This window comes from Onychostoma macrolepis, chromosome 11, assembly GCF_012432095.1.
Source record: "Onychostoma macrolepis isolate SWU-2019 chromosome 11, ASM1243209v1, whole genome shotgun sequence".
NCBI classification, from domain to species: Eukaryota; Metazoa; Chordata; class Actinopteri; order Cypriniformes; family Cyprinidae; genus Onychostoma; species Onychostoma macrolepis.
Window position 1 is genome coordinate 25,904,773 of NC_081165.1, and position 15,655 is coordinate 25,920,427.

At 35.4% G+C, this 15,655-nt stretch overlaps 2 protein-coding genes across 2 annotated transcripts; both read left to right on the forward strand.

The window, feature by feature from the left end:
- Positions 1–8: 8 nt before the first annotated feature.
- babam1 (BRISC and BRCA1 A complex member 1) lies at positions 9–8,177 on the forward strand. Its single transcript, XM_058791484.1, has 11 exons — positions 9–119; positions 1,099–1,308; positions 2,074–2,472; positions 2,566–2,624; position 2,700; positions 3,073–3,192; positions 4,621–4,699; positions 4,813–4,837; positions 4,927–5,056; positions 6,119–6,205; positions 6,287–8,177. The coding sequence occupies exons 3-11, from the start codon at positions 2,080–2,082 to the stop codon at positions 6,485–6,487; spliced, it is 1,095 nt and encodes a 364-aa protein (XP_058647467.1). The 5' UTR covers positions 9–119; positions 1,099–1,308; positions 2,074–2,079; the 3' UTR covers positions 6,488–8,177.
- A 998-nt stretch (positions 8,178–9,175) lies between these two features.
- plvapb (plasmalemma vesicle associated protein b) lies at positions 9,176–13,854 on the forward strand. The gene is made up of 5 exons (XM_058791479.1): positions 9,176–9,698; positions 11,012–11,096; positions 11,179–11,867; positions 11,971–12,036; positions 13,327–13,854. Exons 1-4 carry the CDS (start codon positions 9,309–9,311, stop codon positions 12,025–12,027), a joined length of 1,221 nt encoding a protein of 406 aa, XP_058647462.1. The 5' UTR covers positions 9,176–9,308; the 3' UTR covers positions 12,028–12,036; positions 13,327–13,854.
- Positions 13,855–15,655: the final 1,801 nt, after the last annotated feature.

A 15,655-nucleotide genomic window follows, 5' to 3' on the forward strand; every position in this document is an offset into this window, starting at 1 on the left:
CTGCTCTTCTCCACTTCACTGCTAAACCTGCTCTCTGCTAAACACGTCTCTAGATTGTCGTCTCCACCCACTGTCTTCTCAGATCTTTTCCTGTTTGGATTATTTTGGACTCTATCTCTGTAAGATGTTGTTTGATTAATCTCACTGTTTATAAATCAATTATTTATAAATCCTCTGATTTGAATGATCATTACTGCAGTGCTTCTATTTTGGTGACATGGCTTTAGGAAATATTCTTTAAAAAGACTAAATATACTGTATCAAACTCTGGAGAATGTGTACACACTGTAAAAAGTGATAAATTGACTTAACTTTAAAAAATTGAGGAAACCTGTTGCCTTAAAATTATTAAGTAAATATTAAGTGAATTGTCAAGTTCACTTAACTTTTTTTTTTTTTAATTATCATTTACTTAAAAATTTTAAGGCAACAGGTTTCCTCAATTTTTTTAAGTTAAGTCAACTTATCACTTTTTACTGTGTATAAATGAAACAGTTATTAGATACAACCCGCACAGCTCAGGGATTATTATTGTGTTTATTTATTAAAATTTTTAATTTAAATGTTAAATTAAATTACATGTTTTTACAGAAATGTGCATATTTACAAAACACACTGTTAATTTTACATTTCAAACTGCAATTTACAAATATATATTAAAAATATATCCAACTACTATATATATATATATATATATATATATATATATATATATATATATATGTATACACTATAGCAACTATTAACACAATCATTTAAACAAAATACTATCAAATGTGCAAATGTCACAAAGAATTGTAGGATATGGTTTTTCACCTTTTATGATGACAAATGACTTAGGCTACTGTTTAACAGTATTTTATTGTAAAGCATTAAATCTATGGTTAGATCTATAACAGTTTTTCACCATATATAGTAAGGGAACGTATCATTAAGCAATTAAAAGGTTTTTACTGTTGCATTTTTACAGTCTTTTATAGGCTAAAATTGCACAAAAAAAAATTTACAGTATGATTTGTAATTCAGACTTTCAGTTGATGAAACCAGATGTTTATATATTACCATCTGACTCTCTGACTTGTTTTCTATTTAATTTAGTTTTTGTTTTGTTGTTGACCTGCTCGTCTGCAGCGCTGCAGCCGCAGTAACTCTCCAGTCCGCCAGAGGCGCTCTTGATCAGAAACACTCTTCAGTATTTGACTCTGAAAGACACCGACACAGAAGCGAATGAGGAAGTGCTGGAGAATAATATTGTGAAATCAAATTTACATCATTTTACCTCACTAAACATCTTCTGTTGCATGTTTGGTAAGTTATTTTTATACGATATTTCGCTATTCTACCTGCGCTGCCTGTACAAGTTTCTTGACGTTACGTTCTTGAGAAATCACGACTGTTAATGTTCTGCTTTTGCTTCATACAAACAAATACTTCAAAATGTATTTTTAAAAGCTAATTTGTGACCCTGGACCACAAAACCAGTCATAAGGGTCAATTTTTTTTAAATTGAGATTTATACATCTTCTCAAACTGAATAAATAAGCTTCCCATTGATGTATGGTTTGTTAGGATAGGAAATTATTATTGTGCTGAAATAAAATTATTTGAAAATCTGGAATCTGAGGATGCCAAAAAAAAAAAAAAAAAAAATATTGAGAAAATCGCCTTTAAAGTTGTCCAAATGAAGTTCTTAGCAATGCATATTACTAATCAAAAATTACGTTTTTATATATTTACAAAATGTCTTCATGGAACATGATCTTTACATAATATCCTAAAGATTTTTGGCATAAAAGAAAAGTCGATAATTTTGACCCATACAATGTATTGTTGGCTATTGCTACAAATATACCTGTGCTGCTTAATGACTGGTTTTGTGGTCCAGGGTCACATTTAGGTTTAGATTTTTCAAATAAGACCTATATTGTAATTTTTGCTGCTGCTTGCGAGTGTATTTATTGTTTGCTTTTATTTCCTCCTTATTCAATCACCATTAAAATATTCAGTGCAAATTGGTTTCTATTGTTATTCTTCATTATTTGTGTGATTTATGTGGCATTCTGATGCTGATAGGTTGTAATGGAGACCCCTGAACCCGGTCAAGCAGATGGAGAGGAGCGGATGGTGGAGCTGAGACCCAGGACCCGGTCCAATCCGGAGGGTGCGGAGGACCGGCGCAGCAGCACCGGGAGCCTGAACAACAGCCTGGCGTCCCCACCGCAGCCGGCTGTGGGCAGCCGTGTGGAAGGAGAGGGAGAGGCGGCCAGCTCCGACAGCCCTCCGACTTCTGCCTCCGCTGCAGCTGCACCTGTACCTGTTACTGCCACGGGAAGCTGCACCGCCAGCCTGCCTGTGATGGCTTCCACAGTGAAGGAACGACCCAAACCCCCTCAGGTGGCCATCAGCACCCAGATCCCCCCATTAGCCGAGTTACACCTGCGGGCGCCACGAGTCAACTGCCCCGAGAAAGTGGTGCGTCTGTCAATAAACACAACTTCAGGATCTGAAAACACTTTTGTCAGTGAAATTGTCTTGCAATATCTTTTCTTTTTTTTTTTTTAACAGATCATCTGTTTGGACCTTTCTGAGGAGATGTCTCTACAGAAACTGGAGTCATTTAATGGGTAATTTTACAGGTTTTAAATTAAACGGTTGGTTTATCATATTCAATTAGGAAAGACAAATTTATTTCATATCAGTGTTTCGTAAATGATTTGCATTTTTAGATCCAAGATGAATACCTTAAATGTTTGACAGAAAATAATAATAATTGTATCTTGAAAATTACATTTTAAAACTTAAAAAATTATTAAAAATAAAAATATATAATTTTACTTGATGGTTACACCCAATGTTACTTAGTATTGTTATTATTTCCATATACAATTATTCACTGTGCATGGAAAATATGAAAAATATTTATACTTTTTACTTGATAGTTACAACCTGGGTTATTATACTATTATGACAGTAAATTGATTCCTTTGGTTAGTCATATTCTTTTAGAAAAGACATTTTAAAGAAAGAAAAGGCATTTTAAATACATTTTTTGTAAATGATTTGCATTTTCAGATCCAAGACAACGCCTTGAATATTTCACAGAAAATGATTGAGATGTTTGTGAGAACCAAGCACAAGATTGATAAAAGGCATGAGTTTGCTCTGGTGGTGGTGAATGATGACGCCATGTGGGTGAGTGGACAAAACCGCAGGTCCAACTACACTGTCATTTTGATTAAAACTCACTATAATTGAATTACTCTGTCTTTGAGTAGCTGACAAATGGGTCAAGGATCAGAAATATTAAAATATTCCAAATTATTAATTTTCACTAAAATATTTTTTTAACATTTGCTTTTATATTTAGATTTTATAACTTTAGTTTGTTTATTAATTTTATGTGCTTTTCTAATTTTCATTTTCTTTTGTTGTTTTTTTTTGTATTCGTATATAGGTTAATTTAATTCGTTTTTAATAATTTTAGTAGTTCAACTTATTTCAGTTAGATGCCAATGCAATGTTTTTGATTTTCATGTAATATTAATTCATATTTTTCATATATTTCAGCATTATTTCAATTGCTGAAAACTAATTTTAATAGTTTTAGGTTCAGTTATATGAAAATAACAATAACACTGTTCATTGCTTACAAATATTTGCAAAACATGAGGACACTCATGACTGTGCATAAAGTCTCTTAAAATATCATTTTTATGAGGCATTTTATCACGTTGTAAAATGTCATGTGGTGCAACTTCCCAAAAACAACAATAATTATCATGTTTACCTTGAAAAATTTATATTAAAACTTAAATAATTAAGATGCTTGCATGTACTTAATATTTATTTACTATTACAACATTTACTAATATTTTCAATTTTTATATTTGCACTTTTCATTTGAATTTTGTTAAAGTTTTAGTAATTTTGTCATGCGCTTTTATTTATTTATGTTTTTGGTTAATATTTCTCTCTTTATTTTTATTTCAGTTTTGGTTTTAGTCATTTTAGTACTTAGACTTTATTTCAGTCAGTTACCTAGGCAACATTTCTAATATATTCATTGGTTTATTTTTTGGTAACACTTTACAATAAGGTGTCATTTGTTAACATTAGTTAATGTATTAACTAACATGAACAAACAATTATCAATACATTTATTACACTATTTATTCATCTTTGTTAACGTTAGTTAATAAAAATACAGTTGTTTATTGTTAGCTCAGCACAGTGCATTAACTAATGTTAACAAACACAACTTGATATTTTAATAATGCATTAGTAAATGCTGAAATTAACATTAATATTAATAAATGCTGTAGAAGTATTGTTCACTCTTAGTTCATGTTAACTAACATGTTAACTTCATTTAATATTTAGGCCTATATTTTATTTCAATTTAACCTTCTGTTGAAAATGTATAAATGTATTTCAAAACCACATGAATATAAAGAGTATATTTTTCAGAACCTGGCACATTTTTAAATGATTTTTAATTTTCTTTATTGAGGACACTCTTATCTGTCCTTTATTCAAATAACATATCCAGGACTCAGTGGTTTTGATTGAAGTATATCATGTTACACTGCGTGACATTCATGTAATCTCTTTCACACACAGTTATCAGGATTCACGTCTGACCCGCGAGAGCTCTGCAGCTGTCTGTACGACCTGGATACCAATGTCTGCGAGTCCTTCAGTATCCTTATTTAGAGAGCTAGGCTCATTTTATGTGCTTGTGGAATCAGGTCGGTCCAGATAAACATTGATAATTCATCATCACACTGATAATTTCTTAACTCTTACCTGTAGATCTGGAAGATCTCCTCAATGTCATGTGAGCAGTTTTTGTCTTCTGTGTTTGATAATTGGACTGCTATAAATTCAAATTCCTCTGTTCCGTTGTATGATTTCCTTCTCTTGTAGTTTGCAGAAAATTGAACTTCCTCAGATGGAGAACATTCAGACCATCCCGCCTCCTTTCGTAGTCCGGACTCTCCTCGTCTTCAGCCGGCATGCTGGCATGCTTCAGTTCAACCCTTCTGATGCTGCCAAAGTGAGTTTGTTTGACACATTACTACACAATTATGGGTCTATGACAACAACTCTATGATTGCCACTTTAAATTATAATTCATACTTACAGTGATTTCAAAATCTGTGGGGAGATATTTCATGCAAAATTGCCCTTTGCTTGGATTCCTGTTGAAATTACTGGATTTTATCTGTGAAAGTTTGCAGAACAACAGTAAATGTGACCTTACCTTTTGTCCACCAAATCAATGTGGTGCAGCCAACAATGTGCAGAAATAACAGAAAATAAAACAAAACACGAAGTGATTTTAGGACCCCTAAAAACCACCATGACTGTCTTTAAGCCAGTTTCAGGATGTAAAATGTCATATGGTACAAAAAAAATTGAGATATATAAATTAATAATTTGTAAAAAAAAAAAAAAAAATGTTTTGATATAAACATTAAGATGTGTTTACCCACTTAAATTAATTTTTAATTCATGGTTGAGGAATCAAATTTAGGAAGTCACTGAATTTAAACAGAATTTTTATTTATAACAGTACAGTATAATGTTTTTCAAAGCCAAATGAAATCAAAATGAAAATTCTTTCAGCTTTAAAGAAAAGTAATCCTTTAGAAATTTGATCCAAAACAGGGTTATTAACGTTAACAAAAAATAATATATATATATAAACGTGCTCATTGCTTGAAATAAAATAAATGTTAACTGAAAATAAAATAAAATACAATAAAATAAAATTCAAACCTATTTTATTTCAACTAGTTTCCAAGGCAAAATTTCCCATTTTCTTTGTTCAATTTGATGTACTAAAATGATTAAAACTGAAAAAAAAATAATAATAATAATAAAAACTATACAGACATATTTAAAAACTAGTAAAAATCACAAAAGCAATATTAAACTTAAACTAAACATTAAAATTTAAACTAAAATTCATTAACATTAAATCATAAAATATACAAATAAAATCTAAAATAATAACTAACACTATAATAGTATCTCAGTGATACTTAAAATAACAGTATCTTCATTAAATGAGTAATCCTGCATGTTCCTAATATTCTCTTCTCTTTTTTTCCAGAAAATGCTGCAGTCTCCATATTTTTTCTTTGATGTTGTTTATCTTCATAACGGCACTGAAGAACAGACCGAAGACACTAGCTGGAAGGTTTGAGCGTCCTATGATTCCCTCAAGTTATACGTTTCAGTTTTTATAAAGAGGATACTGAATGTTTGTGTGTGTTGTCAGGACGTGTACGCTTCCTTCAGTGAGCTGGACTCTAAGGGAATGTGTTATCGCTTTGAGGTGTCACTGTGTGGTCCTGCTATCGAGCTGCACAACTGCATGGCCAAACTGCTGTGCCACCCGCTGCAGAGACCCTTCCAGAGCCACGCGTCCTACAGTCTGCTGGAGGACGACGAGGCGCCAGAGAACGAAGCCACGGTGTGACACTCACATCTCCTGGATGCATAACCACAGACTGATCAACTCCAAAATGGAGTGACCTGTGAATAACTGCGTGTATGTGGGCTTGTCTGCTCTTTCTGTACTGGAAATGCCTCTTTTATTCCTCAACTTCAGTGTCTTAATTTAGCACAGCAGACATAACCACACTAGCTCAAGACCCTGTTGTTGCCCAGTCGATTAAAGCTAACCAATTAGTTTTGAGAATGTCAGCTATCAACGTCGTGTGAAGGGATACATGATACACCTCTCAAACGTCCGCTTGTTATGTGATGGCCATAGAGATCCATTGACTGGATTTTTAATGCGCTAATGGTTTCATCTAGACAGCAGCTGATAAATACTGTTTGTTTGTTCCTGTCGAATAAATGAAACATAAATGCTCTGTGGGACTCATTTGCTACATGGGTGCCTTACATACAAACCAAAAAACATGGTAGAGAAACAGTGTAGCTGTGGACAGATTGTTTTAGAAGACAGCCATATTAAGGCATTTGAACGGAAGACATTTTTAAGTTAAAAAAAAAAATTAGTGGGAACTAATTTTGACTGGATAGTGAAAAGCAATCTATGATATTATTGGTTAATATATTTATATATATTTCAGATTATTCCACAAGATTTTGTATGGATGTGTGCTACACTGCATTATTATATACTGTACTAAATGTATATCCAGTAAGTAATTTTACATTTGGAGAAAGGGTTTGAAAAAAAAAGTGCATTATAAACAGCATGTACTGATGCATTTAGAACTAGGGGAATTTTTTTTGTTTTGGTGAAGAAGATGTAAGATACTGTATACCTTTTATATATGCAAAACAAAACTCTTCATAGAAAAATTAAAGCAGCAATGCAGTTGTGTCCACAAGAGGGCACAAGAGTACAGCTGAACAACAAAAAAAAGTCATTAGTCTTCATTATGAATAATGTTGATTACATTGGGGAATTTACTTGTGGGATTATTGACTAGAATTGTTTGTGTTTTTAAAGAAGAATTAGCTTTGTTTTGATTCTTGTAAACTGAACTCGTATGAATCAGTGACGCTGTATCCTGCTGTTGAGCGGCACAAAGGTTCACAGATAATAGTCGGAAGAGCTTTCAGGTCACATTTTTTCTCCTTTATTGTGTTAATAATCATTAACCTTTTTCACCCTGCAACCTCCTTAGTTCTAGGAAGAATTTAGTTCCAAGCTGTAAACAAAGATGGAGGAAAACCTAAATCAAGATGCTAAATTCTTAGAAAAGGTCTCTTAAAAATAAGGATTCCATTTGTGATGCCATAGAAGAATCATTTTTGGTTCCCTAAAGTATCCCCAGTGCACAGCTCTTTAAAAAATAAATAAATAAACTTTTTTTTTCTGAGTGTGACGAACATTTGAATAATCTAAGGGACGTTCTGTGGAATGGAAATTTTCCATGGATGTTAAACATTCTTGTAACCATAAATGCCAAAAAAAAAAACTTTTATTTTTAAGAGTGAATACATACTAATATGTGATTTACTGTTTGGCTTTAATGCTCAACTTTTGTTTTCCAGAGACGACTGACATGACAGTGAGTAAATTTAGCTTGAAATTAAAATACTGTCATCATTCACTCACCCTCAAATCCTTCCAAACCTAAATATTTTTTTTGAAGAATGTTTGTACCCTGCTAGTATTGGGAAAAAATACTATGGAAGTCAATGGGAACCAGCAACTGTTTGGTTAACAACAATCTTTAAAACATCTTCTTTCGTGTTCAGCAGAAGAAAGAAACTCATACAGGTTTGGAACGACTTGAGGGTGCATAAATGATGGCAATTTTCATTTTTAGGTGAACTGTCTCTTGAATATTTGATAGAACCAAAAATCTTGGAGTAATGGCTAGATGTTGAGCTCAGACTCTGATGCCCTATAATGACCACAGCTCTTCTGTCTTTTGCAGAATCAGCTTCCTGTTTTTGTCTTAAAGCTCATTTGCGTTCTGTAAGGGAATTTTGTGAGAACTTTCAAAAACCCTCTGCAAATGACTTTCCGCTGAGGATGGATTGGCAAGGAGACAATGGCCTGCAGGAAAAGCCCTGAATTACTTTACGTCCCCTCTTCACACTCTCCCAGACACGACTGTCAGCTGCGAGCGTCATCGCCAGCCCAGGATCAAACGTGCTGCCGCCTCCTGGACTTCTGGGAGAGTTTGTTATTCGTCCTGCGAGGAGGATGACGGGTCACTATTGTTGACTCCACCGATGCGGCTCTGCAGGAAACGGTTTCAGGTGGCTTGTTTTGATCATATGTGTTATTGTATCTGATCCAGGAAGAGATGGAAGGACCATCATTTGTCCTTTGCAGGAACATTGTTTTTCTTGGCCAAAGTGGGTGATTCCAAAATGACAGCTGATATTAAGTTCATTAACTCAAATTGAGAAATACCAATGTGGATGCCAAGAACAGCTAAAGACAAATCCCACAGTGAGATATTGATATAAGTGTTATCTAGATGTTTGACGGTGGTCTGCATTCCTTGACAGGGTTTGGTGTGATTTATGAGGGAAAGTAAGGGAGGAGCTCCGGCCCTCTATGGAGATCTCCGTAGGTTCAGCGTGAAGTACCGCTAACCTCTGGAGCTTTCCTGGGGAGGGTCCGGAAAGAGTCACGGCATGGGAAGTGTGTCTTATAAACACAGCTCCCGCCCCGAGTCCTGGCAGAAGAGTTTACACGTCACTGTCCACAAGAGTAACCTCTGACCATTGTTTTTCATAACAAACCTCTAGTATCACAACCGTCCGAAGGTCTGTCTCATTCCCACAACCAGACCTCAGACATGTACAACAGCAGCTACTCCCGGGCCACTCTCGGACTGGAGACGAAACAGATCCACAAGGCGAAGAAGGGGAAAAGCTGCGGCTACTACATGAGGATCGTCTTCTTCTTCTCGTCTCTGATCCAGTCCCTCATCATCGCCAGTTTGGTGCTCTTCCTCGTGTACGGCCAGCCGGAGAAGACGGCCGAGGAGAAGAGAGTGGAAGAGCTGGAGCTGGCCTTCAACAAGCTCTCCTCAGACAACACCAAACTCAGAAAAGACAAAGCTGACCTCACCGGTGCCCTCAAAGCAAAGACTGGAGAGAAGGAGGCGGCGGATAAAGAGATAGCAAAGCTGAAAAATGACTTGAACGCAACAACGCTCAAGAGCAGCAACTTGCAGAAATCACTTGTAAGTCTTTCATTTGCTAGTAGAGTGCCATTCAAACGTTTGGGGATCAGTAAGATTTTTAGGTTACACTTTATTTCGATAGTCCACTTTAGACATTCTACTAACTACACATGTCAACTAATTCTCATTAATTTGCAACTACATGTCTACTAACTCTCAGTACACTCTCAGAAATAAAGGTACAAAAGCTGTCACTGGGACGGTACCTTTTCAAAAGGTACACTTTTGTACCTATTAAGTTCAAATATGTACACTTTAAGTACTAATATGGATCTTTAAGGTATCAAAATGGACTTTTAGGTACAAACATGTACCTTTTGAAAAGGTGCAATTTAAAATAACAGTTTTCTACTTTAATAGAAATAAATACTTTAAAGTATGAGATCAAAGCTGAATTTTCAGCATCATTATGCAATTTTCAGCATAATATGCTGATTTATAATCAGTGTTGGAAACAGTTGCGCTGCTTAATATTTTTTGGGACCTGTGATACTTTTTTCAGGATTCTTTGATAAATAAAAATAGAAATAGAAATTTTGTCTTACAACATACACTACTATTCAAAAAATTGTGGTCAGTAAATTTGTTTGTTTTTTTAAAGAAATTAATACTTTTATTCAGCAAGGATGTTAAATGGATAAAAAGTGATAGTAAAGACTTATATTGTTAGAAAAGATTTCTATTTTGAATAAATGCTGTTCTTTTGAACTTTTTTATCCATCAAAGAATCAAAGGAAAAAGTTACAGCACAACAATTTCAACACTAATAATAAATCAGCATATCAGAATGATTTCTAAAGGATCATGTGACGCTGTGTGAGTATTGGTTGATAAATTCAGCACTGCGTCACAGAAATAAATTATATTTTAAAGTATATTAAAATAGGAAACCAATATTAGAAATTGCAATAATTTCACAATATTTCTGTATTTTTGATCAAATAAATACAGCCTTGATGAGCATAAGAGACTTGAACGGCAGTGTATGTCATCCTCACATCATTCCAAACCTGTATAACTTACTTTCTTCTGTAGAACAAACAAAAAGATACTTTGAAGGATGTTGCCATTGTTTTGGTTAATGGGGCTCAAAATAATCTGACATTGTACGGACAAATAAAAATCTTGAGACATTTTTTTTTAAATAACTATTTGCTTCAACAAAAGAAAGCAAGTCATACAGGTTTGCAACGACATGAGGGTGTGCAAAGGAGGACTGATAAGTTTCATATTTGTCTTGATATTATGAAGTGTGATTAATCTTGAAACCCTAACAATAATTCCAAGCTTGATTTTGACTGCCTGTTTTACAGTCTCTTTGTGAGGCCAGTAAAGCAAAGATTCCAAGCACTCGATATACTCCACTCCCATGTCCACCGAGCAACAACAATCAGAATGGTGAGTGCAATCAATGAATCAATGAATAATCAATTTCACGAAGAGACTGTCTGGGTGACATGGCTGTCTTTTCTCTTCTCAGGTGAAATCAAAACTCTAAATACTCTTCTGGAGCAGCAGAAAGTTCTATATGGAATCCTTAAGAGTAACTTCAGCCAAACGGTGAATTACATTAAAGCCGACTTGGACAATGCAGTGAAGGATAAAAATGAACATCACAGCCAGGTGATACAACTGAGACAAGAAAACATGAACTTGAAATCCCAGCTTGATGTGTACACCACGAAATGCAAAGAAGACTTTGCAGAGTCCCTCCAAGGCATCCAGACGGTCACAAGTGCCTTCCTGACCAAAATCGACAACTTCTTCACCAACTCGGTCACGTTTCACCTCACCTGTCTGAAACAGGAAGAACAGATGGAAAGGATTCGCTCCAACTGCTCCAGCCTCTCTCGACAGGTGGAGGACAAGTTCCAGAGCTACCTGGACAACGTGGGAGCGAAGGTCTCCAGCATTCAGAAACAGAGCAGCCGGCTGGAAGTACAGAACGCGGGACTGACTTCAGAGCTGGACAAGTGCAAAACGGACCGGGAGAAAGAGACTGCGGAGAGCAGCAAAAAACTGCAGGATGCCCAACAGAAGCATGACAAGCAGCTGGAGCAGCTTCTCAAGGAGCAAAGCAGACTGAGGGATGCCAAAGACCTACTAGAAGCCCAGCTTTCTGTGAATGACGCCACCCTTATATCCCTGCGAAATGGCTGCACACAACAGGTGGGAGTTGAATGATGATGCTGATTTTTAGCCTATAATTGCATGTTTGAAAGCTGTAGAGCGTATCGTAATTAACTCAAATCAATCTTCACTGTTTGTGCAGCCCAGACCTGCTGGTCTTCAGCCCCCTGGCATAGCCATACCTGGTAGAGGCCATTAACCACTAAAGGTAAGTGGTCTTCATTCATGTGAAAGTCAGTATTCACTTGGCCCTACCCAATTTGAAGGGCGCAGGGCATTACTGTGCATTTGTTACATGCTACACCAGGGGTGTCCGATTTTCACAGGGATAGTTCACTTGAAACTGAAAATTATGCTATCATTCGCTCCCCCTCAGTTGTTCCAAACCTATGCAAATTTCTGTTGAAAAATATGGGTTAACAAGCAGGTGTTGGACCCCATTGACTTCCACAGAATGGAAAAACTATGGAAGTCAACGGGGACCGGAAACTGTCTGGCAAAAAAACAATGACGTGAGGGTAAGTGAAAACTATGACAGAATTTTCATTTTTGGGTGAACCATCCCAGGTGTGTTTAATTAGGGCTGAAGCTAAACTCCACAAGCAGGATTGGACACACTTGTCCATCACAAAGACGTACGTTATTGTCACTTTAGCTTTGCATCGGAATGTTACGTCCAGTCCTGATTCTGAAGGGCCACCTTCCTGCAGATTTTAGCTGTAACACACCTGCCTGGAAGTTTCTAGTAATTCTGAAGACCTCGTTTAGCAGGTGCAGGTGTGTTTAATTAGTGCTGGAAGGTGGCCCTCCAGAAGAAAAAGCTGTCACTAGGGTGGTACCCTTTAAAAAAAGTACACCTTTGTGCCTTATTTACCCTTACCCTAAGGGTGCATATTATTACCTAAAGTGTAAAATATTAGTACCTTTTGAAAAGGTACCACCTTAGGTACAACTGCTGTACCTTTTTTCTTAAGAGTGCATGTGATGATACACTGTAAAAAGTGACAAGTTGACTTAACTTAAAAAAAATCGAGGAAACCCGTTGCCTTAAAATTTTTAAGTAAATGATAATTAAAGAAATAAGTTAATTGAATTGTCAAGTTCACTTAACTTTTTTTTAAAAAATTATTATGTACTTAATTTTAAGGCAACGGGTTTCCTCGATTTTTTTAAGTTAAGTCAACTTATCACTTTTTAACAGTGTATATGGCAAAATTATTTCTGTCCACTGTATGTATACTTCACTCCTTCAATCTTGTTTGGAACGACCTTCTCATAGTGCTCTTAAAGGGCACAAAAATGCCTTTTAAAATTTGCCTAGAACAGAGGGACATGAGATTGATCACTGAAAACAAAATATTAAACATTACACAGAAGTAATATTAAAAAACCTCCATTTTTGAAGACCTTAGCCTTTGTTTGAGGTACTTGTGTTAATACCCATATCAGGCTGAGTGATTCAGAATGTCTTTTTTATTGTTTTCGCTGTTTTCCGCAGGCTGGGAGTGGAGAAGGGAATGATCTGAATCTCAAGGCCGGACTGAGTTTCTGAGTGTCTTGTGTGCGGGAGTTTCCTGATTTTGAGCCTGTGATCTCTTTTGTAAATAATGTTGTCATTGTGGATCACTGTAAATGTACGTGCACTCTGTTTAGTTCATTGTATAGTTGTATTTAATCATCATGGGCTGTGAACTTGCATGGCATGATGTACTTCTGAGGCCTGAATCGGTTATTCAGTTATTTAGAGTGGTGCAGACCTAAAAATGTGAGACTGCCTTTCCTACGAAGCACACAGTTAATATTAAATAAAAAAATGTTTTACAGCATCAGTTGTTAAATACTGAGAGAATCTGATTCTGTGAAACCTTGTGTTGTGATGTATATAATATTCTTTACACATTGTGTTGCAGCGATTGTTTGAACCAGTTTTAATGTCCTTTTTTACTGTTTTTGTTTTCTAAATATTTTGTTCTTTTTAATATGTTGATCAGTCTGTTTTGAATAAATAAATAGTCATAAAAATCAACTCCTGTTTTCATTTTTTTTTTTTTAATTAAACCTGTATTTAAAGTTAAAATGAAGAAATACTTAAGATTTCTAGCTCACTAACCAAATATGCTGATATATATATATACACACACACACACACACACTTTTGGATGAATGTCTTTATGAATATTCAGGAATACCCTGTACGATATGTTAATAGCCAACTAATTGTTACTAATAACAAAATGTAAAATATTTAAAATATTAAACATGCACTCTGATGATACAGTATATACTACTATATTTAAAGATTCAGTTTTTGGGTGTGGTGTGTTGAATATCAAGAGGAAGTAACAAAAGATAGAAAATTTGTTGATATTGAATGTGTTCTGTACCAAGATTGCTAAATAAATTTCTTTATGCAATCTCCATTAAATTTAGAACACCCTTCTGAAGGAATCTATGTGTTCTAAGGCAGTTCCTTTTGAACATTTTGGCCTCTCCATCAACCTCATAAAGCAGAGCAAAGGCCAGAGAGATTTATGGGAGCTTTTTAACCTCACTAATCAGCAGAAACAACAGCACAACAGCGTCATGAATGAGAGGAAGGCAGAAGGTACAGCGTGCTGCGCACAGCTCCTGGCACCTCGATGTCGTCAAACGGGTGAAGAGTTCAGCAAGCACACATAAATATTTAAATGAATGTCAGATTGACAGGAGAACAAAGGGCCGTGGGGACCATTTCTGAACACCTCCTTCCTCAACAGCCGGTACAGTTGAACACAGAGAATGCTCAGCTGCATCAGATCGCCGCCAGCGTGTTTGAGCTCAATGCGGCCAGAACAAATAAGAAATCCTCTGCCAAGGCTAGTGTGAAGTCATCCTTTTCAAAACAGCCATTGGGAGGAAATTTAATTGTTTTTGGGGATGCCGAGATTTGAAACTCTGCCTATTATATGCAATAAAAAAATGACTGATTTTTCTGGTTACAGTGTGCTCTTCTGGACTGGACTGATCAGGTCAGATTTGTAGATTTTTTAACTACATTTTTTTTTAAAGATTTTAAACAGTCTATCAGGTAAACCTGTTATCTTTTTTTTAGTACTGCCCTCTAGAAGCTATGTTTAAAATCTTTACACCTTTTGCAATAACTGTGTACAAGTCCCTCTGTTGTAAGTGTGAAAAGCTGGAAATTAACATTATATACGTACGTGTGTGTGTATATATATATATATATATATATATATACAGTCATGGCCAAAAAACACCCTTGGTAAATATGATCAAAGAAGGCTGTGAAAAGTAATCTGCATTGTTAATCCTTTTGATCTTTTATTAAAAAAATTCACAAAAATCTAACCTTTCATTGGATAATAAGAATTTAAAATGGGGGTAAATATCATTATGAAATAAATGTTTTTCTCAAATATACGTTGGCCACAATTATTGGCACCCCTAGGAATTCTTATGAGTAAAATATCTCTGAAGTATATTCTCATTCATATTCACAATTTTGAGCACTCCAGGGTGATTATGAACATGAAATTATCCAGCCATGGCTTCCTGTTTCACAGAAATATAAATAAAACAAAGCCCAAATTCCCTTAATCATCCATCACAATGAGAAAACCCAAAGAATATATTTCTGATGTGCAGCAAAAGATAACTGAGCTTCACAAATTAGTGAAGTGGCTTTAAGAAAAGAGCTAGAGCAGTGAAAATTCCCATTTCTTCATCAGGGCAATAATTAAGAATTTCCAATCAACATAAAATGTTAGAAACTGCCTGGAAGAGGACGTGTGTCTATATCGTCCTAATGCACAGTGAGAAGGAGAGTT